This window comes from Canis aureus, chromosome 16 (assembly GCF_053574225.1).
Source record: "Canis aureus isolate CA01 chromosome 16, VMU_Caureus_v.1.0, whole genome shotgun sequence".
Lineage (NCBI taxonomy): Eukaryota > Metazoa > Chordata > Mammalia > Carnivora > Canidae > Canis > Canis aureus.
The window spans coordinates 35,634,095-35,661,778 of NC_135626.1; the positions used below are offsets into that span (position 1 = coordinate 35,634,095).

General features: G+C 49.4%; 1 protein-coding gene across 2 annotated transcripts; it reads left to right on the forward strand.

The window, feature by feature from the left end:
- Positions 1–16,080: 16,080 nt before the first annotated feature.
- PHB1 (prohibitin 1) lies at positions 16,081–27,130 on the forward strand. 2 transcript variants are annotated; one of them, XM_077852835.1, is made up of 7 exons: positions 16,081–16,209; positions 17,856–17,970; positions 19,565–19,726; positions 21,932–22,074; positions 22,240–22,356; positions 24,569–24,664; positions 25,986–27,130. In XM_077852835.1, the coding sequence occupies exons 2-7, from the start codon at positions 17,883–17,885 to the stop codon at positions 26,196–26,198; spliced, it is 819 nt and encodes a 272-aa protein (XP_077708961.1). In that variant the 5' UTR covers positions 16,081–16,209; positions 17,856–17,882; the 3' UTR covers positions 26,199–27,130. The 2 variants fall into 2 exon arrangements, with proteins under 2 accessions (XP_077708961.1, XP_077708962.1); XM_077852836.1 differs by lacking the exon at positions 16,081–16,209 and adding an exon at positions 16,882–16,906.
- Positions 27,131–27,684: the final 554 nt, after the last annotated feature.

Genomic DNA, 27,684 nt, shown 5'->3' on the forward strand with positions numbered 1-27,684 from the left:
CCCATAGTGACCCCTCAGAGGAGGTTAGATCATGCCTCTTCCCACCCAAAAACCTTCCATGGCTCCCACTGTCAGAGCATAAACTCAACTCCTTAGTCTGCTCCCCAAATCCAGTCCTCCACTATCCGATCCCCACTTCCCTACCCCGCTGCCTCTCCAGCCTCCCTTTCCACATGCCAGACCCTCTGGTCACACTGGGTCAACCACCTCTAGGTCCTCGAACAGCCTTCGTTCAGCCCTGCCTTGGAGCCTTCTTTTACAAGCAGCCCCCCGTCATTCCCTCCGACTGGAACATCTTTTCTCCCTCCACTGCTGGTTGAATCCTAGATGCACTCCAGCTCCCAGTTCAGCTATCTCGTCCTCCCAGGAGCCCTCCCAGACTCCATTCCCAAGCAAGGACCATGGCCTGCTCAGAGCTGTCTCCTATAAGCGGGGGTGGAATGTGGGTGAAAGCTGAGGACACAGTCTTCAGCTGCCCGAAGGACTGCTGGGGAGCAGCTCAGGGGCAGAGCTCACTGCTGGAAGAGGCTGCACCCTGCAGCCCTCCAGAGCAGAGCAGGGTGGGGCTGCAGAAACCCCCACGGAGGCTGGCACGGATGCCAGCAGCCCGGATAGAGCCCAGGCAGTGGTGTTGGCACAGCTCTGCTGCCGGAGATGAGGGTGAGACAAACTGCAATTAGCCAAGCACAGGCTGGGCTCTCAAGGCTAATTACCAATTAGATGGGGCCGGGCGATTAGCGACATGAAAGAGACAGTCAGCAAATAGTCACTGGCTTGGCAAAGCGGAAGGGGGTGGGGAGGTGTCTCTGTTCCTGCCAACAGGTCTGCGCTCCTAGTGGTTAGTGCAGTGCTGGTATAGGGTGCGGGTTCCCAGCAATGGGGGGGCTGACTGAGCCTCCTGGGCACACTGGGGCAGATTTGGCTTCTTTTGGATTCCCAGGATCATCCTCAGAGGAGGGCTCGAGGTATCTGTTCCTTGGTTGTGTTGGAGTGATGGGTGACGAGTGCCCTGACACCTTGGCCAGGTGAGCCCAGGAGGACCTTAGAGCAGCTAGGTGCCAGACGCCCAGTGCATTTGTGTCTGGAGCTTTGCCTGGCACTGCCTCCGGGCTGAAGGAGGGAGGGGGTGTGCAGAGAGCCTCCTCCCTCTCATCTCGTGGCTCCATGTTCTTCACTCTTGGTCTCCATCCCCCCACCTCCCATCCCTTCCCTCTGCTCAGTTCTTCTTCCTTTCCTTCACCTCCCTCTCATCTCCTCCATCACCGCTGCTCACCTCTCAAGCTTTCTGTCTTTGTCTCTGGTTTTCTCTGCTTCTAGCACTTCCCTCCCTTCCTGAACTCCACACTCCATGGTCCCTGCTTCACTTAGGGTGGGGCCTCCACCACAGCAGGAAGGGCTGAGATCCGAAGTCCAGTGACTCCCTGACAACCAAGGCCTTGCCCCTCTGGGGTGAGCCGTCCCTGAGTGGGAGAAGGTGGGAATGGGGAACGAGCCCCTCACTTTTAGGAAGCTTTCGGGGGAAATAGTAATTTGTGTGAATGATCCTGCAGGTGGATTGTAGAACCCTACGTCATCCAGAGTCAGGACCCAATCAAGTTCAACCCAAACCAAGTAAAGCAAGAGTTTGGTTACTAGACTACCCCCTGGTCATCCACTTCTCTCTAGTTCCTGGTCGACTTGAAGCTGATGGTCCCACCTGCTGAAATTCTGGTGATCAAGCCTCCCCACCTTACAAAAGCCCAGAGGATCCTCCCCAGCCTGGGTCCTCGTGGTGGTGGTGGTGATGGTGATGGGTGCACTCTGTGTATGTGTGTGTGTGTGTGTGTGTGTGTGTGTGTGTGGTTTGGGGGTTGGGCACGGGCAGACCAATATAACCTATCTCGGCACCATCTCTGGGCACTGTATTGTAGATTAGACCTTCTGGGGCCCCCAGAGTGCAGAAGGAAAGAACGCTACCCTCCCACAGAGAGGGACTCAGAGTTAGGGTTAGCATAGGGGGGAATTCAGTGAGGAAAGGGAATTCAGTGGGATGGTTGGTTCTCTACAGCTAGGTGCTCAGGGAGGGCAGAGAATTCCATTAGTGGAGGGGGTTCTGGAGGAAGATGAGGACCCAGATCTGGAAACACGTTTAGGAATGCAGAGCTGCCCAAAAGACCTGGTTTGCCAATCTCTGTTTACCTTGGCAGCCCCCACCACAAACACAGCCTGCTCAGGAGATCAGGCCACCATGGGCTCTCATCCCCGTGTGGGCGGGGCTCCAGGGGCACCCCGGCCCCCAGGGACAGGTGCCACAGCCCTGCTTCCCCTCGCGGGTGCTATGTCCGGAGCCCCGGAAGGTGGGGAGAATCTGCCTCACTAGCACTGGGAAGGAAAGAATGGAGCACCTGCCATCAGGAACGCGGACAGAGCCGAGGAGGGGCTGTCATCAGTTCTGCTGGGCTGTCCGGAGGGCAGGTGTGTGCGCGTGCACAGGTGCTTAGGAGAGGATAGGCCTCTGTGAGGATGGCCATGTCCGTCCCGGCTTATGGTTCTGGCTGTGCAATTATGCGCACCAGCCCCTTTCCCCAGCAAGCAGCCCAGAGATATGCCCTGTCTCCCTCCTGCTGTGGTCAGAAAGCCAGTGACCAGCCCAGTGGTCAACCGACGTCTCTGGGCTCTGAACTCACCCCTCAGCTATGCCCCCAGGACAATGGGGCTCTTTCTGTACAAGATGGGCATGAGGGACCTTGTCATAGACTTGTGACCTGAGGGACAGAGCTGCCGCAGGGTGCACCCCAATCTTGGTCACACTTGTGGACACTGACTGGCCTCAAGCCAGAATAGACCAAAGAGAAAGAGAGGCTCTCCTTCCCGCCTCAGGCTTCCTGGGGGAGGGGGTCCAGTGCTGTCCCCAAGCTCCCTGATACACCCTGGTTCTGGTTGGCATGTGTGCTGGGGCTCCCCTCAGTGCGATCAGGAGCCCAAACGGGCACCTGACCTGCAGCTGACCTGTCTCCCCCAGTGCCGACACCCAAGTGTCTGCAGGTCAACCCCATGTAGAGAGCTGGGAGGTTCAGCTAGAGGAAAAAGCAGAGCCTAACAGCAGACAGAGTGCTCTGCCCTGACCCTAGAACGCTGAGCTGCAGGGAAGATGTGTCCGCAGCCTCCCTGGGAGCCTTGATCTAATGAGAGTCTCGGCCCCTCTTCCCTTCCTTGCTAAGTATCCCCCCACTCTGAGAGCACCCCTCCTCACTGAAGGAAGGGTCAGTCTCATGGGGCGCAATTGCACACATGAGGGCACAAACCCTCTGCCATCCCGCAAAGGGGAAGGGGCAGGTGAAGAAAGGGCCGATTAAGAGGGCTTCCTGGAGGGGGGAGGGCACAGCTGGGCAGGGAACTTGGGCAGGGACCATCCGGGCCTGAGGACAATAGTAGGTTCAGAGGGGGATGAGGGTGCAAGGAAGGGCTTCTGGGGTGATCTCCTTCCTGTTATCTGGAGCCCCTCAAGCCCTGGCACAGAGAAGCCAGTGTCTGTCCCCCAGGTAGCACAGCTCAAGAGGAGGACCCGTACAAGGTGTTAGCCCAGGTTTTTGACTCCACACCAAAGGCCTTTCCCTTCCTCTTCCCCCTTCCCTCGCAGCCCACATCCCCGGGCAGCCCGGAGAGATCAGTGGGGGGCAGGAAGCAAGGTTCCAGCCGCTCTGCGCCCTCGGCCGGCCGGACAGCTGTTCTACGCAGCTGCTGGGGGCTCTGGGGGCTGCGGCGGATTTGATTTGATTCAGGCCCCAAAATAGCCGTCCTAGCAGGAAGCAGCCCCCCCTTCCACCACCCCTCCAGGACTCTGCATCCGGGGGCTGAATTGACACCTTAGAGGTTCTGTCCCCCTCCTCCTCTCCTGCCCTCACCCCCTGGTCTCCGGACCCACTCTGTTTGACCCCCGTAGCTCACAGCCATTCTCCTCCTCCAGGAAGCCCACCCTGGTCATCCCTTCCCTCCCGCTAGGCCCGTGGCAGTTCTTTGCCCACACACGATCCTCAGCCCCTCCCCCACTCCAGCCCGGCTCCTGGGGGTGGGGGGGTCTAGGGCTAGGGGCCTGTGGCCAGGCACGGGCGGGCGGCTGCGGAGAGCACACAAAGACGCGGGCTGCCCTGGCCTTTGATGAGTAATCGCTGTTCCCTGGAGCCACGATTCCACTTGGCGGCCTAGGCCCCCTGCCCCCGCCCCCCTCCAACTCGTCAAATAAGACTCGTTTTTGTTCTGAGGACACAATGCGAGAAAATGTCACCCAGGGGGCGTGCCCCCTGGCCCCAACCCTGACAACCGGAGCTCTTAATCATCTTTCCTTCTTCCTCCCCAGCTTCCCTCTCCAGCTGGCTGAGCTGGGGGAGGGGGTGAGTCTGGGGGTAGGGGGACAGCTACCACCTTCTGGGCCTGAGACTTCTTCCAACTTGAAAGTCTAAAGCCTTCATGTTTCTCCCCTCCTGGGGTGCAGCCCCTGCACCAGCCCCTCACAAAGGCTCCATTCTTAGATCTCTCTCCATCAAAACCTGCCAAGGTCCCTAAAGCAAGAGAGATGAGAGGAGCCTCCAAAATGCACCAAAAGCTCTAGAAGGGGACTGCCCCAGAGAACTAGGCCAATACTTTGATAAGTACAGCAAAGAAAGTAAGAGTATGAGAGCACCTGGGTGGCTCAGTGCTTGAGCGTCTGCCTTCGGCTCAGGTTGTGATCCCGGGATCCTGAGATCGAATCTGGCATCAGACTCCCTGCAGGGAGCCTGCTTCTCCCTCTGCCTATGTCTCTGCCTCTCTGTCTGTGTCTCTCATGAATAAATAAATAAAATCTTTTTTTTTTTAAGTAAGATTATGGAAGCAAGTGATCCTTGGAGAGGAGGGCAGAAGTCATCTCTCCAGCAAGGCCCTAGAAAGGCTCCAACAAGGCCCCAGCAAGGAGCCCAGCAAGGTCTCAGCAAGGCAAGGGCCTTCTGTGCAAAGACCTTGTCGCCTGTGGCCATGTTTGAGCGGTTTGGAGGGACAAACCCTCCCCCTCCATCATCTCCAGAAGCATCCCTCTTCACCTGCTCCATATAAATGCAGTCTAAATAAAAAACTGTGCTTGCCATGCACACAGGTTCTAGATATGTTCCCCACTGCCCTTTTTTTTAAAAAAATATTTTATTTATTTATTCATGAGACAGAGAGAGAGAGAGAGAGTCAGAGACACAGGCAGAGGGAGAAGCAGGCTCCATACAGGGAGCCCGACGTGGGACTGGATCCCTGGTCTCCAGGATCACACCCCTGGCTAAAGGCAGCGCTAAACTGCTAAGCTACCAGGGCTGCCCCCCCTTCTAACCAAATGACTGCCCCCCTCCCAAACCTCTCTATATAGAAATTCTAGAATCTTCATTGTTAAGATCTTTTTCTTTCCGGATCTTCACATCTCCTACTCTGGCCAAGCTGATCTGTTCTCCCTCCAAACCTATGCCAACAGGTCTCCTTTCTCTGTCTCCACCACTACCCTTTCAGCTCACTCCATCTCTCATTTGTGCCTCTTCCACAGCCTCTGCCTGGTCTCCCAGCTGCACTATGCCCCCTACAATGCATTCTCCAGAGCAGACACAGCAATCTTTGAAAAATGAAAATCATATTATGTCACTCCTTTGCTTAAAAGCCTCTGAAGACTTCTCACTGCTTCAAGAATGAAACTCAAATTCTCCTGTAAGTACAAGTAGACAGAATAGAAGATCTGCATGAGATAAATGTTTGGGGGTTCTCACTGTGTGTGAGGGACAGACCAAGAACATAGTCAGGTGTTCATACCTGACCCATACCACCTCACCCTCTGAGAGTATGAGCTCATTGATTAAATATGTGTCCCTGAGATTCCAGTGAAGGAAAAAAAAATCCAAACTCCTTATTTTGGTCTGCAAAGCCCAGGCTGGTCTCGTCTTCCTAACTTTCCTCACCTCATCTCCTGTCACTCTTGCTTTTCCCTTGCTTAGTGGACTCCAGCAGAGAAAAAGGGAAGATTTCAACTCAGTGTGCAGTCTCCCAGGCTGTTCATTCAAACTCATGCTTTGGATCCTACCACCCAACAATCATTGATCAGATATGGAAATAAGATCTAAATAGGGGTTTACAGTCTAGCGAGGGAGATAGTAGGGATGGAGAGAAGTGTGATGGGATACATGGAAAGGCTTCACAGCCTTGAGCTTTGTCTTCAAGAAGAAGTCCAATTCACCAAGCAAAACTCAGGGGCAAATTCTTGGCGGAGGGGATGATGTCTGCAAAGCCAATGACCCTGAATGAGCACAGGCTGATGGGGGAGATGAGGGATAGGGTGGTATGGATGGATCAAGGGGCATGCTGGGAGATGAGCTTGGACTGGGAAACAAGGGGTCGGACCATGAGTGCACTTGGAAGCCTTATTAAGGACTTCGGATTTATCTTTCGGCCACAAGGCTACAGCCAAGATTTTGAAGCAGAGATGTGCTTAATCAGATTTGTGTTTTAGAAAGAGCTCTCTGGCAGCAGCACAGATGGGTGATAGATTGGAGAGAGGACAGACTGGAGTCAGAGAGACCAACTGGTTCCGGAAAGAAATGATGCAGGCCTGAAGTAGGGCAAGAGCAGCCAGAGAGCAAGAAGTGGACACATCCAAAGTAAAGGTGTCTGGACTTTTGGTCACGTGATAGGGAAGGGGGATTCTCATGCATGAGAAGGGAGGGATTGATGTTAACACCCACACCTTGGGCTTGGCTCATTGGGAGGATGTCGGGACCACGCCTGACATGGACAGCTCAAGCAGAAGAGCAGCCTGGAGTCAGGGTGTGTGTTAGTGTGCAGGTGCCTGAGAGATGTGCAGGCAGAGAGCCCGCTTAAGAGATGGGAACCCCATCTGCACTTGGGTTGAGAGGCCCAGGTGATGTCAGGAGCATTGATCTTGGCAGAGGTCCCCAGTGTCCCAGAGATTCTGTCTCTTACCCCTACACACAAAGGAATGTCCTTAAGTTGGGGCAGGGAAGGCAGAAAAGGAGGCAGGGAGCTCTGTGGTGGGAAGGGCTGGTGTGCACCTGCAGAAGTCACTAAAGGGGGAGGGGCCAGGGGAGAGGCCAATGCTGGGAACCTGCAAACTGCAGGATCCCCATGGTTATGAAATCCTTGCTTTAACTGGAGCATGGGGCCTCAGAAATCATCTCACAGATCGGGAAACTGAGGCTCAGGTGAGTAGAAGGCACTGGCTAAAACTGCCCCCCCCCCCCAAGCTGCTCATGCTCTGGGTTGGAAAACTAGTGTAGGCTGGTTTTGATTTACACACAATCTGCCTCTTTTCATAGAACCTGAAACCGCACTCCCCATTCCAACCATGTGTGTGATAGAGAAAGAGAGCCAGCGTCAACAGAGAGGTGTTTGGGAGAGGACTGGAGACCTGTGATGCTATCCCTTCCCCATCCCTAGAGAGCACCACCCTGGAGTCCACATGAGGACACTGGCTCCTCCTAGCGGCCATGAGGAGCACTGTTCCCCGTCCCAGGTCAGCTTGGAGTCCCAGTCCCTGGAGCATCCGACTCCATTCCCTCTGACCAATCTCCACGATGGGCCCAGTACCAGTTACCAGTCCCGGAAAGATTCTCTGCCTGCCCCTGTAGGAGACATTCATTCTTGAGGCCTGACCCCAGCAAGACACTGTCTCCTCCAGGTCAGATTCCCGGGCCATGATGGATATGTTTCCATGGCTGATGACAAGCGGGTAGGATCCACATCCCACACCATCATATCCAAATACTTCCCGCTACACTGAGAGCCCCAAGAGGGCAAAGAACCACGCTTACTTCACCTCTGTTTCCTTAGGGTCTGACCCAGAGCCTCACAGTTACTGGTGCTCAACAAACTTCTACCTGGACTCAAGGCCACCCCCACGCAGCCGTCCTGGGACTTGAAGACCCCTTGCCCCATGTGCACACTCCCAGGATGGGGCTGTCTACACCCCTGAACCACTCAGTTTCAGCTCATCATCAATTTCTCCGTTTTACAAAGAAGACTGGTCACACATCATGGCAAGTGCCAGGTCGCTCCAAGCTTCAGTGGAGATGGAGAAGCGCTTCTAGAACCGCAACCAGCTTCTTGTTGGGGTCTCTACCTGGCCCCCATCCCTCCAGGCCCCAGCCTCTTCCTCTACGTCCTTCCACACCCCTCCACCCCACCTGGGAGGGCAGAGGTGATCGGAGCCCTCCACAAGGCTTCCTCAGCACTTCCCCCGGAGCCCATCTGTTTCTTTTTCCAAAGAGTATTTTAGAAGCGGAAGTTTCTTGCCTCCTCACCTATCCTGGGGCTGGGGAGGTGAGGCAATCTCATGACTCTCCCTTGCTTCTTCATGTGAAGGATTGGTTGCGCGTGGCATCCGATTAGGGTGAAATCTCACTCCCGGCTGTGACTGCCCTTCTGAGGGAACAAGAAGCAAGGGGCCTCTGTGAGGAGGGCAGCCTGCCTGGGGATGGGGAATGGATGTGGTCATAATGGCAAGTAACATCTGCACAGGCACAGAGGTGCTTTTGTGGACCATGTGAACACGAGAGTTGTGTTCCCTGCCTCCATTTAGCAGAAGAGAAAACTGAGGCAAATGCCTTGCTCAGGGTCACAGTGATTGGCAAGAGTGACAAAGCTGGGACCCAGTCCGGGCCTTCTGATTCTTAAGTTCAATGCCTTTGCACTACAACAGAGGTGCCGCCTTTACACGATCCGTGACCTTTCAGAGACTACTTTGGTTATGACCTCGGGCTTGGCAATGCGGAGAGAATGGATAGAAGGGACTGCTTCAGACACAAGGTCCCTCTTCTCTCCTGCCCTTTCTTTCCTTCCAACATATGCACTCTATGTGTTGGGCATTAGACCCTGAGGTCCAGGAAAGTCTGAAAGGCAAGAACCATGTATTTGTCACATTCTCCAAACACTGTCCCAGCACCGGGCCAGGCACAGAGCCCCTGGGCAGTAGCTGTGCTGGAAGAAGGGAGGAGCCAGCCCACAGTGACTGCCACTGCCAAGGAGGCCCCTGGCGCCTTGGCCACAAGTTTGAGATCCTAGGATACTCAGAAGAGTGTCTTCCCCCAATCTGTGTGTGTTGGTGATAGGCGCAGGGGAAGATAGGACAGAGGAGTGTGTTACCAAAGTCTCTTGAGAACCAGAGCCATAAGGAGGAATGGACCTATAGAGGCTGCAGTTGGGCCACTGCCAGAAACACGGTCCAAAGCAAGAAGCAATGAAGGAACAATGAAGAAATACTCCAATTTCCCTCCCACTCCATCTTCTGCCAGTGTTTCCCCATTGGCCTCCCCAACCTAGAAGTAGCTGGTAAACAAGTTGGGTCAACTCAGGCCAAATAGATGGGCCTCCCTTCACCCTGCCTATAGGGCAGGACAGAGAATGGATCTGGGAATTTGGGGTTAAATCAAGATGGATAAGTTTCCTTGTGCCTTATTTCCCTCTTCACCTCCATCCAACCAGAAGTCACCTCATGTCACCAGGACTGTCATCCTTCCTGCTGCCTTATATACCTCCATTGCTACCCACTTCCTCCCCAAACCTCATCCCTTTTAGCCCTCTCAGCTTCCCCATGGGGCCCTCTGTGTTCTGGTCTATGACTGGCAACCCCGCTTCTATCTCTACCTCTGCCCAGAACACCCATCCCTCCTGGCAGCCTCCAGAAGCCTTTTCAATGGAAGAATTTCTTCTCTCAAACTGAATATCTTACACCTTCCTGGGAGCTTGGAAGGAAAAGAAAAGTACTCCTTGATTCTCATTGCTTTCTCTTCCTCTGTCCCTTCATTAAAAATCCCAGATCCTGGGGCACTTGGGTGGCTCAGTGGTTGAGTGTCTGCCTTTGGCTCAGGTCATGATCCTGGGATCCTGGGATCGAGTCCCTCATTGAGCTCCCCATGGGGAGACTTCTTCTCCCTCTGCCTTTGTCTCTACTTCTCTGTGTGTGTCTCTCATAAATAAATAAAATCCTTGAAAAAAATCCCAGATCCTTTGAAGCCCCTGTGATCCATTTACCTTCTCCCCACTTTGTTCCTATTCTTTGCCCTATCTCCCTGAAACTCATCTTTACCAAAAACTGTACCCCCTCTGAAATTTATAATTTCAAAAACCCCTTCCCAACCACCACCACCACCACCCTGTCTTTCCAGCTGCCTTGTTCGGGTCTACCTGTGGCCATGCTTCTGCAAGCTCATTGAGACCTCCTGGACAGATACCACTTTCCAACTACCATCAGCTCTTCCTGACATCCCCCTTCTTGCCCAGCCTACATTCTAGGATTCTAGATTCTTGCAATGCTTCTACCCATTTCTGCTTCCCCTCTTTCTGTTTGCATAACTCACCTGGCAAAACCCTAAGCCTGGATGCAGTCTTCTGTATGCATTCTCCATGCCTGGCCCTTGTGGGAGAGCCTCACACGGTTGACCAGGGTCACTTGCATTTATGTTCGCAAGCCTCATACGGGCTGGACTCTGCCTGACAGTCATGCCGTATTTCTCAGTCCTGCTTCCATTCCACAGAATATCCCTTCCCTCTCATCTCTCCTCCAGCTCTGCCCTCCTCTCAACTGATGAGGTCTTTTTTTCTTTTTTTAAGATTTTATTTTATCGGGCAGCCCGGGTGGCTCAGTGGTTTAGCGCCGCTTTCAGCCCAGGGCGTGATCCTGGAGACCCGGGATCAAGTCCCACGTCGGGCTCCCGGTGCATGGAGCCTGCTTCTCCCTCTGCCTGTGTCTCTGCCTCTGTGTGTATGTGTGTGTCTCTCATGAATAAATAAGTAAAATCTTTTTAAAAATTTTTAAGATTTTATTTTATTTATTTCTCTTGGTATTTCCTTTCATTTACTGAGTTTTCAGCTGTAAGTATTACTTGCTGCCTTCCTGTAATGGAAGATGGAGATTAAGCTCATCTCCATGAGCTAAATTAGATGGGGATCCTTCCCTTCCCTCATCTTCCCCATGGAGCTGCCACCTCATATTTTGAGATCATTAGTTACTTATGTTATTATGACTATGAAAATATTATTCATAGCTGAGTCACGTAGTATACTATGATACTATTTCCTGTCTTAAATCCTATCTTAAATAACCACTTCTCCTGGAATTAAATTTGTCTTTTTATTTTTTTAAATTTTTATTTATTTATGATAGTCACACAGACAGAGAGAGAGAGAGAGAGAGGCAGAGGGAGAAGCAGGCTCCATGCACCAGGAGCCCAACGTGGGATTCAATCCCGGGTCTCCAGGATCGCTCCCTGGGCCAAAGGCAGGCACCAAACCGTTGCACCACCCAGGGATCCCTGTCTCTCTTCTTAAAAATGTGCTTACTGGGGCACCTGGCTGGCACAGTCAGTGGAGCATGCTACTCTTGATCTCAGGGTTGTGAGTTCGAGCCTCACATTGGATGTAGAGATTACTTAACAATAGAAATCTTTAAAAAAAAAGTGCTTATTTTTCTCTGTACTTATTGCTAATTAATCCCCACATTCTCTGACACTAATTAAAATTGTCAGTATTTTCAAACAAAAATTCTTTCTTTGCAACATCCTTCCTGGAACCCTGTTTCCTTCAGCTTCCATCTGGTCTGGATGCTTTCTGGGGTCCTCTAAGCCCCCTCTTGCCTCTCTCATGTTTGGCTTTCCTACTTCCTGAATCCTATGTCTTATCTTTAAATTTTTGCTCTCTTTCTTTTTACTCCTTAAGTAGCTTCCTGAGAAATAATGCATGGGAGATAAAGTCTCAGGGACCTTGTATTCTGAAAAGGTCTTGATTTTAGCATCTCACTTGATCATTTGGCTGGGTATAGAAAACTAGGTAGCAAACTAGTTTCCCTTAGAATTTGAAAGCATTGCTTCTTTGTATCTAAGTTACAGTGGGGCTGGTAAGATGTCCATACCATCTTGATTCTAGTTCTTTCCTCTCTGTATTTAGAATCTTTTTGTCCTCATTGTTGGAAAAGTTCATGATGATGAGTTTTGGCGTCAGCCTTTCTCATCCCTTGCGCTCTACTTGGAATGATCTTTTAATCTGAAATTCATGTCCTTATGTTCATATTATTTATCTGATCATATCATCCTCTGTTTTCTCTTTTCTTATTTTCTGCAACTCCTATTTATCACATTTTTTTTAGTCAAAGGTTTGTGTTTTTGAGTTCTACAGAAGAAATTTTTACCATGGCCGTGAAGATTTTCTCTTGCTTTTCTTCTAGAAGTTTTATGGTTTTATGTCATTATTATTATTTTTTAGTAGGCTCTATACCCAACATGGGGCTTGAACTTATAACCCTGAGATCAAGAGTTGCATGTTCTACTGAATGAGCGAGACAGGTGCCCCAGTTTGATATTTTTAGCTTTTATGTTTGAGTCTGTGATCCATTTCAGATTAACGTTTGTGTATTGTATGAGATAAGGGTCAAATACTTTTATTTTCCCCAGGTAGATATTCAGTTGGTTCAGTGCCATTTTTTGAAAAGACTATCTATTCCCCCACTGAATAACATTGTTAGCTTTGTCAAAAATCAATTGACATAAATGTCTGGGTTTATTTCTGAATTCTCTATTCTGTTCTGCTGAGAACCAATACCACACATTCCAGATTATTGTAGTTTTATGGATGAGTGGATACTATCCTTCAAGCACACTAAACCTTTCAACCTTGTTCTCTTTTTCAAAATTGTTTTGCCAATTCTAGGTTCTCTGCAATTCCATCTAAATTTTAGAATTAACTTGTCAATTTCTACAGAAAAAAAAACTTGGCAGAATTTTGGTTAAGATTGCTTTGAATCAGGGACCCTGGGTGGCTCAGATGGTTAAGTGCCTGCCTTCAGCTCAGGTTGTGATCCCAGGGTCCTGGGATCAAGTCCCACATCGGAGCTCCCTGCTTAACAGGGACTCTGCTTCTCCTCCCTCTCCCTCTGCCCCTCCCCCTGCTTGTACTCTTTCACTCACTCTCTCTCAAATGAAAAAAAAAAAAAGATTGCTTTGAATTTATAGATCAAAGTAGGAAGAATTGACATTGTAACAATATTGAATTTTCTCTTCAATGAATATGGTGTACATTTCTCCACTTATTTCAGTCTTCTTTCATTTCTCTCAGCAATGCTTGTAGGTGTTTTTGTATTGCTATTGTTTGTTGTTTTAAGTAGGCTCTATGCCCAGTGTGAAGCCAAACATGGGGCTTGAACTCACAAGACCTGAGATCAAGACTTGAGCTGAGATCAAGTGTAGAACCACCCAAACACCCCAATGTTTGTAGTTTTTACTGTACAGGTATCATTAAATTCATCCCTGAGTATTTCATGTTTTTGATGTTATTGTAAATGGTATTTTTAACTTTCAATTTCCAAATGTTTATTACTGGTTTTTGTAAATTGACTTTATGTCCTGCATCCTTGCTAAGCTCATTTATGAATTCAAATAAGTTTGTTTTTTGCTTTGTTTTATTTAGTTCTAATAGCTTTTTTAGTTTTTTATTTATTTTTAAAAATATTTTATTTATTTATTCATGAGAGAGAGAGGCAGAGACACAGGCAGAGGGAGAAGCAGGCTCTATGCAGGGAGCCAGATGTGGGACTCGATCCAGGGTCTTCAGGATCAGGCCCTGGGCTGAAGGCAGTGCTAAACCACTGAGCCACCCAGGCTGTCCTCGATAATAGTTTTTTAAATATATTTTTTAGGATTTTCTACATACACATACTCAGACTGCTGGCTAGCTCTCAAATCCTTTCTTCCTGGCTTCTAGGCTGCCAGCTAAAGAACACATTTTTCAGCCTCTTTTTGTGACTAGATGAGGTCATGTAACCAAGTTTTCATCGATAAAATAGAGTGGAATTTATAGGTGCTGCTTCTGAGTCATTTGCTTAACAACAAAATTGCTGTCCTAAATTTGTTTCTCCTTCCCGCAGGCTGCAACACAGATGGCCCATGGTTAGGTAAAGACAATCTCTTTAGGGTATGGCCAACGAATGAGATGAAAGGAAACTAGGTTTGTGAATGGCCTGTGGAGCAAAGAGAAATTAACTTATATCTTTCTTTCATCTACGCATTGTGTTTGAGGATCTCCTTGGTACAGCAACTTAGACTTTATTCTAAATAATATCCCAACTAATTCAAGCACTGAAGAACTGGTCAGAAGCTTTATGTGCATTAGTATTCATCCAGTGGTGGTTTTCTCTCTAAGGCAGCGAGTGACTCTCCAGATGCCAAGCACTGTTCTTCTGGGAATAGACCAAGGAAGACAGCTAGCTAAACCTTCAGCCATCATAGAGATTGCATTCTGGCAGTCAGAGAAAAGAATGTAGTTGGTGACAGCAAAATTATACCACTTGAAGAGTGCTGCTGTGGCTATATCTCGTCATTTGATTGCTCCAAGTGAAGACAAAGTAAGAGGACAGAGAAGAGAGAACTGTAAGAAAAGTTGAAAGAATCCAATCCTACTAGAATCCAGAAATGGGTCTAGTTTTGTTAAAATTAAGTGTCCATACACCAGTTAGGTAGTACTTTAGTTAAAAACACAAAACCTAAATCTAATCATGAAGAAACATCAGACAAACTTAAAATGAGAAATATGCTTTTTGTTTGTTTTAATGTAATAAAATACAAGGAAGGCTGAGGACAATTTTCAGATTAAAGGAGATTAAAGAGACATGAGAAATAAATACAGTACCTAATATTAGACTGCATCCTGTATGGGGGTGGGGGTGTGTGGAAATTGCTATAAAGTTCATTATTGGGTCAATGGATAAAATTGGAATGCAGAGGATAGGCTTACTTAAGTTATATAAGAGGATGCCCCTATTCTTAGAAAATACACAGAGATAAGATGGGAAATGAGAGAGAGAGAACAAATTAATGGAGGAAAGATGTTAGGGATTGAAGCCGACAGCCAAGAAAGAATTCTTACTACATCTTTGGATATATGAAAGCACAGGGGCAGGACCTGTGGGCAGAAAGAGCTGTACTGGGGTCCTGAGGAGGGGCCCATTATATGCTTTCAAGTTGGGAGGGGGTTAGGGATAGCGTGCGTCTCTAAGGAATTTTGGAAGCAGGGTTTCCAGGATCTTGAGGGGGCTGCCTATTGTTGGGAAAAGTCATCTATTATTGTCTAATAAAACCTTAGTCATGAGACCCTTCAGATGTGTGTCGGTGGGTCATATGCTTGGGGAATGATTGCCAGCACATATCTTGGGGAGGGGGGGGGGGGAGAAAAAGGAAATTTCCAAAGGAATTTTTATATGTTAAAGTAGATTTACAGAGTCCTGGGGGTGGAGCTAAGATTCCCTTTTGCCCTTAGCAAAGTATTAAGATGGAGATAGTAGAGCTCTTAGAGGAACATCACTCTGCCTATTTTAAGGACTTATCAATGGACTGCAGGTAGTAAGGAAATTTAATAATTTCTCTTCTGCTTTTGTTACCCACATCACAAATGATAGAATATATGAAACAAAACGTTAGCCATAGATGAATGTAAGGGATATATGTGTTGTTTTATTCTTGCCACTTTTCCTTTTTTTTTTTTTAATAGTGTACAGGGAACACAGGACTCTAAGCCCAGCCCCTTTGCTAAATTGGTGCATGACCCTGAATGAATCCCTTCCTCTTTTTCTAGAACCTCTTTTCTAAGGTAGTCTCTGGCTGTGGTAACCAATGTCCCGCGACTCAGGACACTTCCTGACAAGGCTTTGGAAAGGTGGCCCCGTGTGCTTCCCCTCAAGGTCTCTAAGCCCACCAGTTATCTACCTACAACTTTCCCCAGGGTGTCCACCCGTCCTCCTTCGTCAGCCATAAACCTGTCCCAGCCCATCCCTGCCGCCACCATCCGCATGCCCAGCGACTCTTCCGAGGGCCCTAAGGTCCACCTTCCTGCAGGCTCTAGCACAGGTTCAGGACAAGCACGTGCATTTATCCCCAAAAAACTACAGCCCCCAAAAGGCTTTGCGACAACCTTTCGACGTTACCCACCAAAGAGGAAAGGCTTTCCAGCGCGGGCCCGACATTAAATGGCTCTTTGGGAATTGTAGTTCATTTGCGAAGACCAGGGGAACCAGGGTGAGGCCGCAAGCCACCCTTCCCAGAATGCACAGCGCTCTTTCCCACCAATCGGAGGCCCGGATCTTGGAAGGGGGGCGGGGAAGAGAAGGGGCTGCCCAGCGCATGCGCGGTACGTGTGGCTGGGGAATTCATGTGGAGGTCAGAGTGGAAGCAGGTGAGAATGGAGGGAACGCGTTCGGCTGGTGTTCGGGCGCCTCTGCAGCTCCGCTCTGCGTTCCCGTTCGCAATTTGGGCGGGCAGGATGCGTGCGTCGGTCTGCCTCGCGTCGGAGGGGAGGGGGGTGAGCCCGGGACCAGCCAGGAATTGCGTCGTGTAAGGGAGGCGTGCATGGGGGCGGGGTGAGGAATAATCCAGAAGCTGTTGGAAATGGAAAAGCTGAGAGGTCCGAACTGTGTGTCCTGGCCTCAGGTTAGGAACAGTGAAGCACACCGGGAGCGATCAAGAAAGCCTCAGATCTGAGAGGGAGGGAGGGGGGAGGATTTGAATCTAAGTGGACGACGACGCTGGGGCGGGGCATTAATAAAGTTGTGTGCGGGAGTAGATTGAAGTTAGGTCCGTCGTGACCTTAGCCCCGCCCTCCCACTTCTTCCCGGCTTCTCCCTTGCAGTGCAGCTCTGGAGAGCCTTTTTGCCCCATTGGTTCTTCCGGTATCTTGGTCCCAGGATGCTCCCCAGATCCTGCTACCATCATAGCAAATCATTCTTTTTTTTTTTTTTCTTCCCAAGACTTTAATTTCATGAGACACGCACAGAGAGAAGCAGAGACACAGGCAGAGGGAGAAGTAGGCTCTCAGCGGAGAGCCTGGTGCGGGACTGGATCCCAGGACCCCGGGATCATGACTTGAGCCAAAGGTAGACGCTCAACCAGTGAGCCCCCCAGGTGCCCCATGGCAGGTCATTCCTAATACTGGAGCGGAGAAACACAGTATGGTGAGGAGTTAAGTCATACCTACCCTAGACTTAGACCTCCAGGTTCTAGTCCTGGTTCCACTACGAAATGGCTTTGTGATCTTCCGCTTATCTTGTAAGTTTGCTGTGTGCCTCGGTTTCCTCATCTGTAATAACCTGCTTCATAGGGTTTGGTGTGAGGGTTAAATAATTGCCATTAGAAGACTGCCTCCTGGTATTAAAGGTAGCTGCTAGTGTCACTTATGCTGTTGGAATCACCATGTAGCACATTCTTTGAGTTACTTTTCCAAACCAGAATTGCACAGACCCTACCATATACAACCTTCGTCTTGGGGCCCACTTGTCCAGGAAGTGGAAGGGTGGTTTAGTGTGGTGTGAAATTCTCTGTGGGTAGCAAGCCCATACCTCATTCCTGTTATTGAATCAAGTGCCCCAGACCCCTTTTCCTTAGTGGTAGAAAAAGAAAGAAGAAATGGAAAAATTTTGAAAGCAGAGGAATTAATACTGCACTTTTCCAAGCTGTAGAGTTATTTATTAGATGTCCCTCCATGCGAGATTTAGAGCTTTGAAGAATGGGGAAATAGGGGCACCTAGGTGGCTCTGTTGGTTAAGGGTCTACCTTCAGCTCAGGTCATGATCCCAGAGTCTTGGGTTCGAGCCCTGCATTGGGCTCCCTGCTCAGCGGGGAGCCTGCTTCTCCCTCTCCCTCTGACTGCCTCTCTGCACAATTGTGCACATGGTTCTCTCTCTCTGTCAAATAAATAAATTCTTTAAAAAAAAAAAAAAAGTGGGGAAATAAATAGCCAGTTTGAGAAGTGAATATGGTGTCTCAGGGCTTTCTCTTAGAATTTTGAGATCAAGATGTTTTGTTTGTTTTGTTTTTATCCCATAGGTGTGAGTGGGTCCAGCAGAAGGAGATATGGCTGCCAAAGTGTTTGAGTCCATTGGCAAGTTCGGCCTGGCCTTAGCTGTTGCAGGAGGAGTGGTGAATTCTGCCTTGTATAATGGTGAGGTACTGGGGGAAGGGAGTCACTGCCCTTTGTCGGAGGATTTCTATTGGCTTGCACAGCCGATGTGACACTCCTGGTGGCCACCACTGTCTGTGAATATGTTTGTGACCCAAAGGGTCACCTGCTGCCATCCCACACCATATGGTTGCATTGTCACTTGAGCCTCTGTCCTGTAGCCATTGGTTCTCTCACAGCCTCTCTTCCCAAAGAGCTTCCCAGCCTACTTGTTGGTTAAACATTCCCAGTTGCTCTTACAGGTTTGAAGTGATGCTGCAGCACAGTGTCAGGATCTCACTGGTGTGAGGATTAAATAATTGCTGGCTAAATTAAATAGATTAAATAATCTCACTGGCTAGCTGAAATGGAGATCTCACGTATCCCCTTCTGCTTTGTGTGGTCACCTTTGGTGACCTTACCTGAGCAGGAACTTTTACTCTGCTGCATTTGGATCATTCCAGACAAAATACCTGCATTGTCCAGCCTTTTTTTTGTTTGTTTGTTTTTTTGTTTTGTTTTGTTTTGTTTTAAGATTTAATTTATTCATGAGAAACAGAGAGAGAGAGAGGCAGAGACACAGGCGGAGGGAGAAGCAGGCTCCATGCAGGGAGCCTGATGCAGGACTTGATCCCAGGCCTCCAGGGTCACGCCCTGGGCCGAAGGTGGCACCAAACCCCTGAGCAACCTGGGCTGCCCATTGCCCAGCTTTTAACAGTGAGGCAGGAGCTTAAGCTGACTTTTCTTCTGTGACCTTAGGCAAGCCATTTCCCCCTCTCTAGGTCTCAGCTTCTTTTTTGGTCAAACAGTAAGACTCAACTGGTTTTACCTCTAAGACTGCTTCCAACTCATATTTTCTGACTTTCATGGTTGGGAAGCAGCAGTAGATTGATCTGGCCTCATGTGTGACTGTCTGGCAAGAGGAAGATTACTTTTCAGAGTGAAGATATTTGGAGCAACTCTGAAGTCTAATAAGGCAGAGACAGCAGCTGACAAGAAAAGCTTACTTGGTTTAAGTGGCACAGCTCTGTGCTCTGTGCTATCTTTGTAGCCACTCTGCACAACTAGACAGTAGTCACCATCATTAATTTCTTTCTGAATCAAAAGAACAGCTCTATAATCCCTTAAAACCTGAGAGAAACCAAGCTCTTGGAAAGAGTGGGACCTTCTGCATTTTAGGATTTCCATGGTGAGGGTGCTTCTTCTGGGAACACTGACTTAAATTGGAACCAGGATGGAATGTGGTAATGGTGAAGACTTTGGTGAGTTTTGGAAGGAAGTTTTAGGAGGTGATTTCCTGAAGATTTGTTGGAGGATGGGATAGTTAATCAAAATCAGCAGCCAGTTGTTTCAAGGAGAAAGGATGCTGAAGAATAGATCCTATTACCAGAGTCCTTGGAGAGACATTGGGATAGGAGGAGGGGATTGCTGAGTTTTGTAGCTATTTAGAAGCTGCTAGAGATCAGAAGTGCGAGAAGACAGCAGGAGAGGGGAGAGTTAATAAATAATCGGAAAGCACCAAGGAGTTTTCAAAGAGAGGCTTTTTGGTTAAAAGATGAAGGGATTTTTCTGACTTGTCATTATCCTTCATTCCTAGTGGATGCTGGCCACAGAGCTGTCATCTTTGACCGGTTCCGTGGAGTACAGGACATTGTGGTAGGAGAAGGGACTCACTTTCTCATCCCTTGGGTACAGAAACCTATTATCTTTGATTGCCGCTCTCGACCACGTAATGTGCCAGTAATCACTGGTAGCAAAGGTGAGTCTTGTGTGTGGGTCACACAAAGTAGAGTGTGTGAAAGGGTTGCTATAGGATCCAGAAGAAGCTGAGCCTCACCTAATAAGAATTCCTTACATATTTTTCTAGAAAAGTTTAGCACAGCTTCATAGGAATATATGTTTAAGGCACATGCACAGACAGCTGTACACATTTAGAGAAATACACAGAAGTATGTTTCAAGAGGTATGTAGTGTTCCAGATTCAAAGAAATTTAAAAGTGCCTCTGCACCCTCAGTCGACCCTTCCTGTCAGTTCTCATACCCCAGAGTAACTATGTAAACCAGGCTCCAGCCATTCTGTGTGCCTTCATTGCCAACCTGCACTTTGCCTTGTTCTCCAAGGCCTCTGTCTCCAGTGTGCTGGCCTCACACTGTTATCTCTTCTTTTCTTTTTTTTTTTTTTTTTTTTAATTTTAAACAGAGGGGGAGAGAGAATCTTAAGCAGGCTCCATGCCCAGTGGGGAGCCCAGAACAGGGCTGGATCCCATGACCCTGAGATCATGGCCTGAGCTGAAATGAAGAGTAAGCTGCTCAACTGACTGAGCCACCCGGGTACCTCTCACCCTGTTGTCTCATAGGCAGGGACCTGAGTCCCTGGGAGCAGTCTCCTGGTGGCTGACATGCCACTGTATTTCCAGTGAGCCTAAAATGAAGAGCCGTCCCCATTCTCGCACCGTCATACACAAAGAAGTACACAGGCAGTAAACGGATTAGCAGACACTGGGCTCAGTGACATTTCTGTGCAGCAGGATGCGAGGGTTGTGTAGATGTTGGTTTAGTATCTCGCTAACATCTGATGCCTTTGGTGCTATTCTCTGGAAGATGTGTGCTTACAATGACCGTGCCTGCTTTTGTGCTGGGTTGCGTGGTGGGGGTGGTTCAAAGATAACTGAAGCAGGAGCCTCTGGGAGCTCAGTTTTGCTAGCGATGTAGACGTGAACAAGGAGTTATAGTAATTGAAGTGAGTTCTACAGCCAAGGACGTGGGGCCAAGAGAAGCAGAGAAGAGAGCAATTAGCCCCCACAGGTGACCGCACAGGCTCCTGGGAGGAACTTAGTTTGAGCTGGGACTTTAGTAAGAGATGAGTGTCAAGCAAAAGAGGGGACAGGTAAGTTAGCATTGCATAACCTGGCCTGTAGCTCCTGGCCCGTCAGGAGTCTGGCTTGCCTCCCATAAGAGATCAAAGGTGGGGTGAGGTTAATCGAGAAAAATAAAAATTTAACTGAAAAGCATAGTTCTAAACTTGGCGCCTCTTCAGGATTGCTTTCCCTGCTATTTTACAACTGTTGTAAGGATACATTACTTCCTCGTCTTCGAAACTGTTGATAGGAATTTCCAGAAATCAGGAACTAGTGTGTCTGCATTTCGCACTTTTCTGGGTGCCTGGTTCAGAACTATGCGGTGGGCAGTTGGTCCATATCTTTGATGACTGCAAGCGCATTGACTGTGCTTTAGCCTCAGGCAGGCCTGAATAGTCAGGGGAAGTAATTAATGTCGTTCACCCTCCTCTTTCTCCTTTGCTTGGGACAAGTAATGAGAAGCATGCTCCAGATGAGTCTGATAACCCCTTAACATCTGTTGCACATTTGACATGGTGCTGTTGTATCTCATTTTTCCTTCACTTTACCCCCAATGTTCCTGGAAGGCAGATGAGACCAGGAAATGTCAGGGGGGTGGGGGGAGGCAATAAGCTGAGATTGGCTAAGTCTTAGGTCACATAATTAGTAAACAGCAGGGTAGGACTGCAGCCCAGGCCTTTGGACTGCTGGTCCAGCCAGAGTGAACTGTTTCTGCTGGACCCATGATAATCTCTCCAAGACATACTTCTGACTGGGGCCTTGGAAAGGCTTCACCAAATATTCTTGGTATTGGCTTGTTTTCTTAAAACATGCTGTTTCAAACATCCCATGGTACAAATTAGACAAGTAAGCTGTATTGCTTCTATCAGAGCAGCAGGAGAAGACCTACTGAAAGCTGTCTTCACCATAAACCTTTAAGAATTCTTAACTCTGGTGCTCTGCTGAGTCCCTGTGCACAGAAGCTATGCATAGGGACTCCTGCCCTCTAGGGTCTTAAAATCAACAACTTTACTTTGCAAATTATAGCAAATTTAGCATAGGAGAGGTCATCTGGAAGCCCACTGTGGTTTTAATTTGTAACTCCAGCATTTGTCCCCTACCCTAAGATTTACAGAATGTCAACATCACCCTGCGCATCCTTTTCCGACCAGTCGCCAGCCAGCTTCCTCGCATCTTCACCAGCATTGGGGAGGACTATGATGAGCGGGTGCTACCGTCTATCACTACAGAGATCCTCAAGTCAGTGGTGGTGAGTGACAGGGCCTCAGCCTGGAGCCTAGAGCCCAGACCCTAAGAGATAGGTGGCAGGAAGAGTGTGGCAGTGGGTAGGTTGGCATGTGGCATGCAGTACTTTTCCTGGCCTTTCTGCTTCGTCATCATCCTGACTGGCTCCTCTGCCCTTCTTTGGAACCAGGCTCGCTTTGATGCTGGAGAACTGATCACCCAGAGAGAGCTGGTCTCCAGACAGGTGAGCGATGACCTAACAGAGCGAGCAGCAACCTTTGGGCTCATCCTGGATGACGTGTCCTTGGTAAGATCCTTGGGGAGCCTGGGAGGGAGGGGCTGTGGTTCTTGTTCAGGTGCTTGGCTCCATTTCCTTGTGGACACTAATGGTCCTGCCTTCTATTTTCCTAGATGTGAGACTCAAAACATAGAAACTTCTTGACTATGAGGCAGTCTCCTTGGGTTTGTTTTCAGATGAAGGTTCTTTTGCTTCCCCTCTACCATACACATTTCTCTTTTGACTTCTAACCCTACCTGATTTAGGGTCCTTAACCACTAGATTTTTCACCTTCCCAACGCTATGAGTGTGTTCTCTGGAGCATGCTAGGAAGTAATGTCGTTAGCCCTGTTTGATGCAAGAAGAAACTGTCTGAGGAGGCTAGAGAGGACTCAGAGAGTCCTCTTCCCTGGTGCAGACCTCCCAGCCTAACTCCTGGGAATTTCCTAACACTTACAGTCTGAAGCTCAGCAGAGTGACCTCTGGAAACCCCTGGTGAAAGGTGATAGAGTGTAAATGAGTGGTTCTACTCCCCCAAAGCTGGTGTGAGGGGCAAGGGGCATCTCTGAGGTGTAAGCTAGCCTCTGGAGACTGTATAGTGTATATATTTATAGGACGTTGAATGCCATAACTCAGAAAACAATACAGGCAGGATAGCATTTCAGATCAAGGAGGGTGAGAGGAAGGGGTCGTGTTTCTGGATTCTCTGGGAAAAATCATTTGGAGTGATTTGTTCAGGTAGTGAGGTAGAGTGTTTCCTGTTGGTTCTCCTGTGCATCGCTAGGGAAAGGCACCATTTCCCCCCACAGCATCTGTGCAGCTGTTTAAACAGTCCTGCTCCATAACACCCAGCACTGACCCTCAGGGTGCTGTTCCACCTCACGTCAGTGGTCGCCAGCGGTAGTGGTTGTGGCAGCCGCGGAAGGACTTATGCGCTCCCTCTACTGGCAAGATGCCAGGCTGCAGCCATTCGGCTCTAACGAGCAATTCCTCAGGCTGCTCTTCCACTCACTGTTAACCTAAACAGGTTGACTGTGAGAAAATGCTAAGTAAAACCTACGGAGAAGCTTGGCATTTTGCTAGACTTTAACCACATTCTCTATTCTGGGGAAATGTGGGCTGACCACAAGAAACCATATCTAAGAGGTGTGAGAAGAAAATCAGATTTCATGGGGAATTTGCTGCCCTCACCTGGCCCTTTTAGAAAGAAACTTTATTTCTTAATTACACATTTCATTTTTCACTCTCAGGACTGTAGTTTCTTCCCCAGACTTTGAACACGAGTCCAGAAATGGGACAGGCAAAGTAGAACAGCTGCAGTTTAAGAGTGAGGCATGATAAAAGTTGTGGAAGACAGACTAGGATTTACTCCTGAGAAGTTTTGAGCTGCTTATGTTTCTTTTCTTTTTTTTTAAAGCAAACTTTGGGAGGGTCAGGGAAGAGAGAGGAAGCAAATAGATTTCCCTTCACTTCTTCCTTTTTAATAAAAAGTTGGATAAATGAGTAAATTGCTCTAGACCAGGCATCAGGAGTTGAGCTCTATCCCATTTCCACTGTCACTGTGGACTATCGCCAAGTCTCAGTGGTATATGTTAGTAGGGAAGGTCTGTGGGTAGTCAGAGTTGTAAACCCTCACCCTAAACAATAGTTTTCCCTGCTTTCCCTCTTAAACCCTTTACCAGAAGCACTCACACATGGGGAATACCATGATTTGCGTTCCACTGTCTCTCATCCTCTTCCTGTTTTGTGGTGGGGCTGCTATGAGAAAGAAGTGGACTGGTTAAGCCATAAGCAGAGAGCATCACGCCCTAGAATCCCTGAGAACCAGCTGTATCCTTCCCTCTCAGGGGCTCAGTTTTCCATCTGGCCTCTCTGGAGGCTCCGAACAGGCCATCAAAGGACTTTGGATGAGCACTAGTTAGAGGCGGGGGTCCTAGAACCCACAGTCTCCTCCCCTTGGGAGGTGGTCGATTGAGCAGGTACCTTCCGGTGCCCAGGGGCTCTTTTCTGCTTGAGATCTCCACACTGCGGACAACAGAATGACGTGAGGGAGGCCGAGGCTTCTGGGGTGTGAACTGAGTTTGGACACGGATGTGTAGGTGGAACGGTGTTCTGGCCTCACAGAGGCCTCCAGCTGCTAGAGCCATTCCTGGCCTCTTCCGTCCAGCGGCCATGGGGGCCTCGCGGCAGTACTGCCTGAGCAATTACACGGCCTCATCTCGCGAACTCTCCCTCCCCTTAGACGCATCTGACCTTCGGGAAGGAGTTCACAGAAGCAGTAGAAGCCAAACAGGTGGCTCAGCAGGAAGCAGAGAGAGCCAGATTTGTGGTGGAAAAGGTGAGCGTTCAACCAGATGGCAGGAGCCTCTCTCCCCTTTCTCCTGTGCTCGGCCTCCCGGTTTGCTGGGTGGCCTGGAAATTCATCATCTGTCATCTCTTCTTCCGGGATCATCGGAAGGGGATGGTAGGGACCGTACTCCTACAATTGGTTCCAGAGTCTTTGGGGGCTAGTCAGGGATATGTGAAGTTATGTTCCTAAATCACCGAAGGGTCATTTTTCTTCCACTTCCCTAAGATCAAAAACACTCTCCTGCAAATAAAAATGTTTTCTCCTGGAATATTTTCAGCTTCACTGAGAAATCATTTTTAACCGTAGTTACACAGTGAAAGCTGACAGCGGGAAAGGATCAAACGTTGCACCAGATGCGCTATCGTCACTGGATTTTTTTTTCAAGCACTAAATCCATCCAGATGTGGCAGAGTGTGATGGGACACGATGTATTTGCATAGCAGCCTGGTCTTGTGGTCTCTGCAAAAGTATATTCATTTCTTGCTGTCCCTTCTCCCCACTACTAGCTTCTCTCGGGTTCGTTCTAATCCAGAAACCCTTAGTCCTTTGAAGCAGGAAAAAGAGCAATATGTGAGTGGCCAACATTTAATTTTAGAGAATGTAAACTGTGCAGGCAGGGACTTTTTTGGGTTTTTTCTTTTCTCTCCTGACTCCAGAGCCTAGAACATGTCTAAGATTGTACCTGGGAATACCTACTAGCTGCTCAGTTAACATTTGTTGCTACTGTACCCTCTTCCTGCGACCAAGTCGTGCCTTGCTAAGAGAGGGCATCCTGTTGATACGGGGTAGGGAAATCCTAGAGCGCTCCTTCTCTTGCTGGGATTCCTGGTCAGGAACCAGGTTAGCTCTGGGGCAACTCCAGGGAGCATCACATGTGCCTGCTGCTCCTCAGCTGCTCCGTTTCCTCAAACACGTGTGTTTGACTTGGGACCTGAGGGAAAGGCGAGCCTGAGGATGGATCCTACCTTTTTTCTCTCTCCTGTTTTCTTCGGTTTGGATCCTCCTGGCTCAGAGTAAAGTGGCTGAGCCAGATTGCCATTAGTGTTAACAAGGACTTTGAAATAAGGCAGATACTTGCACAGCCAACAGAAATGCGTCCCTGCACTGGAGAGAAGCGGGCATTGCATTGCAGGAAAGAGGAGCGGTGGGTGGACAGTGCTTGTTGAGCTCAGTCTAGAAGAGGCGGAGGTAGAGTCCCAGAGTCCCTGCAGGAGCCCATGAGAGTGTGTAGCCTGGTCCTCCCAAGGCCGCTGCCTGCCATCCAGCGCCCTAAGGTGTGATCTTGGTCTCCCCCAACCCCACTTCTTAGGCTGAGCAGCAGAAGAAGGCGGCCATCATCTCCGCCGAGGGCGACTCCAAGGCAGCTGAGCTGATTGCCAACTCGCTCGCCACAGCAGGCGACGGCCTCATCGAGCTGCGCAAGCTGGAGGCTGCAGAGGACATCGCGTACCAGCTGTCACGCTCTCGGAATATCACCTACCTGCCGGCTGGGCAGTCTGTGCTCCTGCAGCTGCCTCAGTGAGCCCTGCCTGGCCTGCCTGTCCTCGGGCCCCCACAGCCCTGACGACTCTTTATACCACCATCCTTCTGCCCCCACCCCAGAAATCACTGTGAAATTTCATGATTGGCTTAAAGTGAAGGAAATAAAAGTGAAATCACTTCAGATCTCTAATCACTATCAGATGAAGCCTTTTCATTGTTCCTATTTCCATCCACTTTTTGATCCACCACCCTCCCCCCCCCCCCCCAAACTGCCAAGTGCCTACGTAGCCCAGGGCCGGTTGGCACTTCAGCCTAGGTACTGGCGCTTGGCAGGGGAGGCAGGGCTGTTGCACGCTGGGCCAGGGAACTCAGTGGCTGGCCTGAGCACGCTTATAGCCTCCAGCCTGTCATCCATGCAAGATTTGAGGAAGACGGCACACGCCCCTGAACCAGAAGTGCAGGTCTCTGTGCTTCCCAGGGGTTCTTCACAGACCCAGCTGAAGAGCTGCCGGGAGGGTCAGAGAGGAAGTAATCTGTCTCTCACCATAAGGCTGATTCTCTCTTAACTGCGGGGCCAGCGGAAGCAGGTGTGAACAGCGGGGCACGGACTGAAGCGTCTGCCCCTGTGAAGGTGGGTGGGCCTGATGTGCTGCCCCCCACAGTCCTGCAGCCGGGATGGACTTGGAGAGTGAGCAGGCAAGCCTGGATGCTGACCTGAGTCCTGCTGAAGACTTCCTCTCCACCCCCCACCTCGGTGTCTCAAAATCCCCGACGGAATTCCAGCTTGAAGGATTGCATCCTGCCGAGTCTGAACACGCCTGCCAAAGACGTGTGCGTCCTGCGTTCCTGGCTCCCTTGTTCAGAGACTGCCCTTCCAGAGGGCTCTGTGCCTGGGCTTTGAAGGAAATGGCCGTGGGAAGAAAAAAAAATGTGTGTAAACTGCTGTCAATAAATAACACCCAGAACTTTCCAGCTCAGTCTTGGGGGTTTGCTTTCTTGTTCGTGGGAGCCCTGGGATCAGAACAGAGCATTCTAGCAGTTTTGTGTGCACGTGTTTGCATCGCCAGCTGGGACAGAGCCTCCAGCAAGGTAGAAAATGCTTTGGTTTCAGAAAACCTAGCTTTGTGTTGTGTTCCAGATCCGCCCCAGCCTGAAGAAAATCTCCGTGGTGTTGGGTGAGGTTTGTCATGAGATGGGTTCTTAGGAGGCCACGTGAATGGAGATGAGTTCACCTTTGCTCTGGCTTTTGGTGCCACTACTCCTCTAACTGGTTGCTGTGGACTTGCCCACCACCTTGTCAGTAATGCCCAACCCTCAAAGGAGGGGAGAGAATGGCACAGGATATGCGTGTGCAGTTGCTTCTGGGGCACACCAGTTTGATTTTTGATGTTCACCGAATGGCTCCAGGTGCTCTGACGTGGGTTTATATTGCTTTCTGTTTTGCCTTGATGTAGAAATGATTTGGCATTTGAGGGGGCCAACTTGATGGGTTTTGGATGATGGTGAGGGAAAGCAAACCTACCACT

Bases quoted from the DNA above. Each gene is read 5' to 3' on its own strand.
- PHB1 (XM_077852835.1), top strand. From the start codon at position 17,883: ATGGCTGCCAAAGTGTTTGAGTCCATTGGCAAGTTCGGCCTGGCCTTA. The intron at 22,357-24,568 runs GTAAGATCCTTG...CCCTCCCCTTAG, and splicing joins TCCTGGATGACGTGTCCTTG to ACGCATCTGACCTTCGGGAA. The intron at 24,665-25,985 runs GTGAGCGTTCAA...CCCACTTCTTAG, and splicing joins CCAGATTTGTGGTGGAAAAG to GCTGAGCAGCAGAAGAAGGC.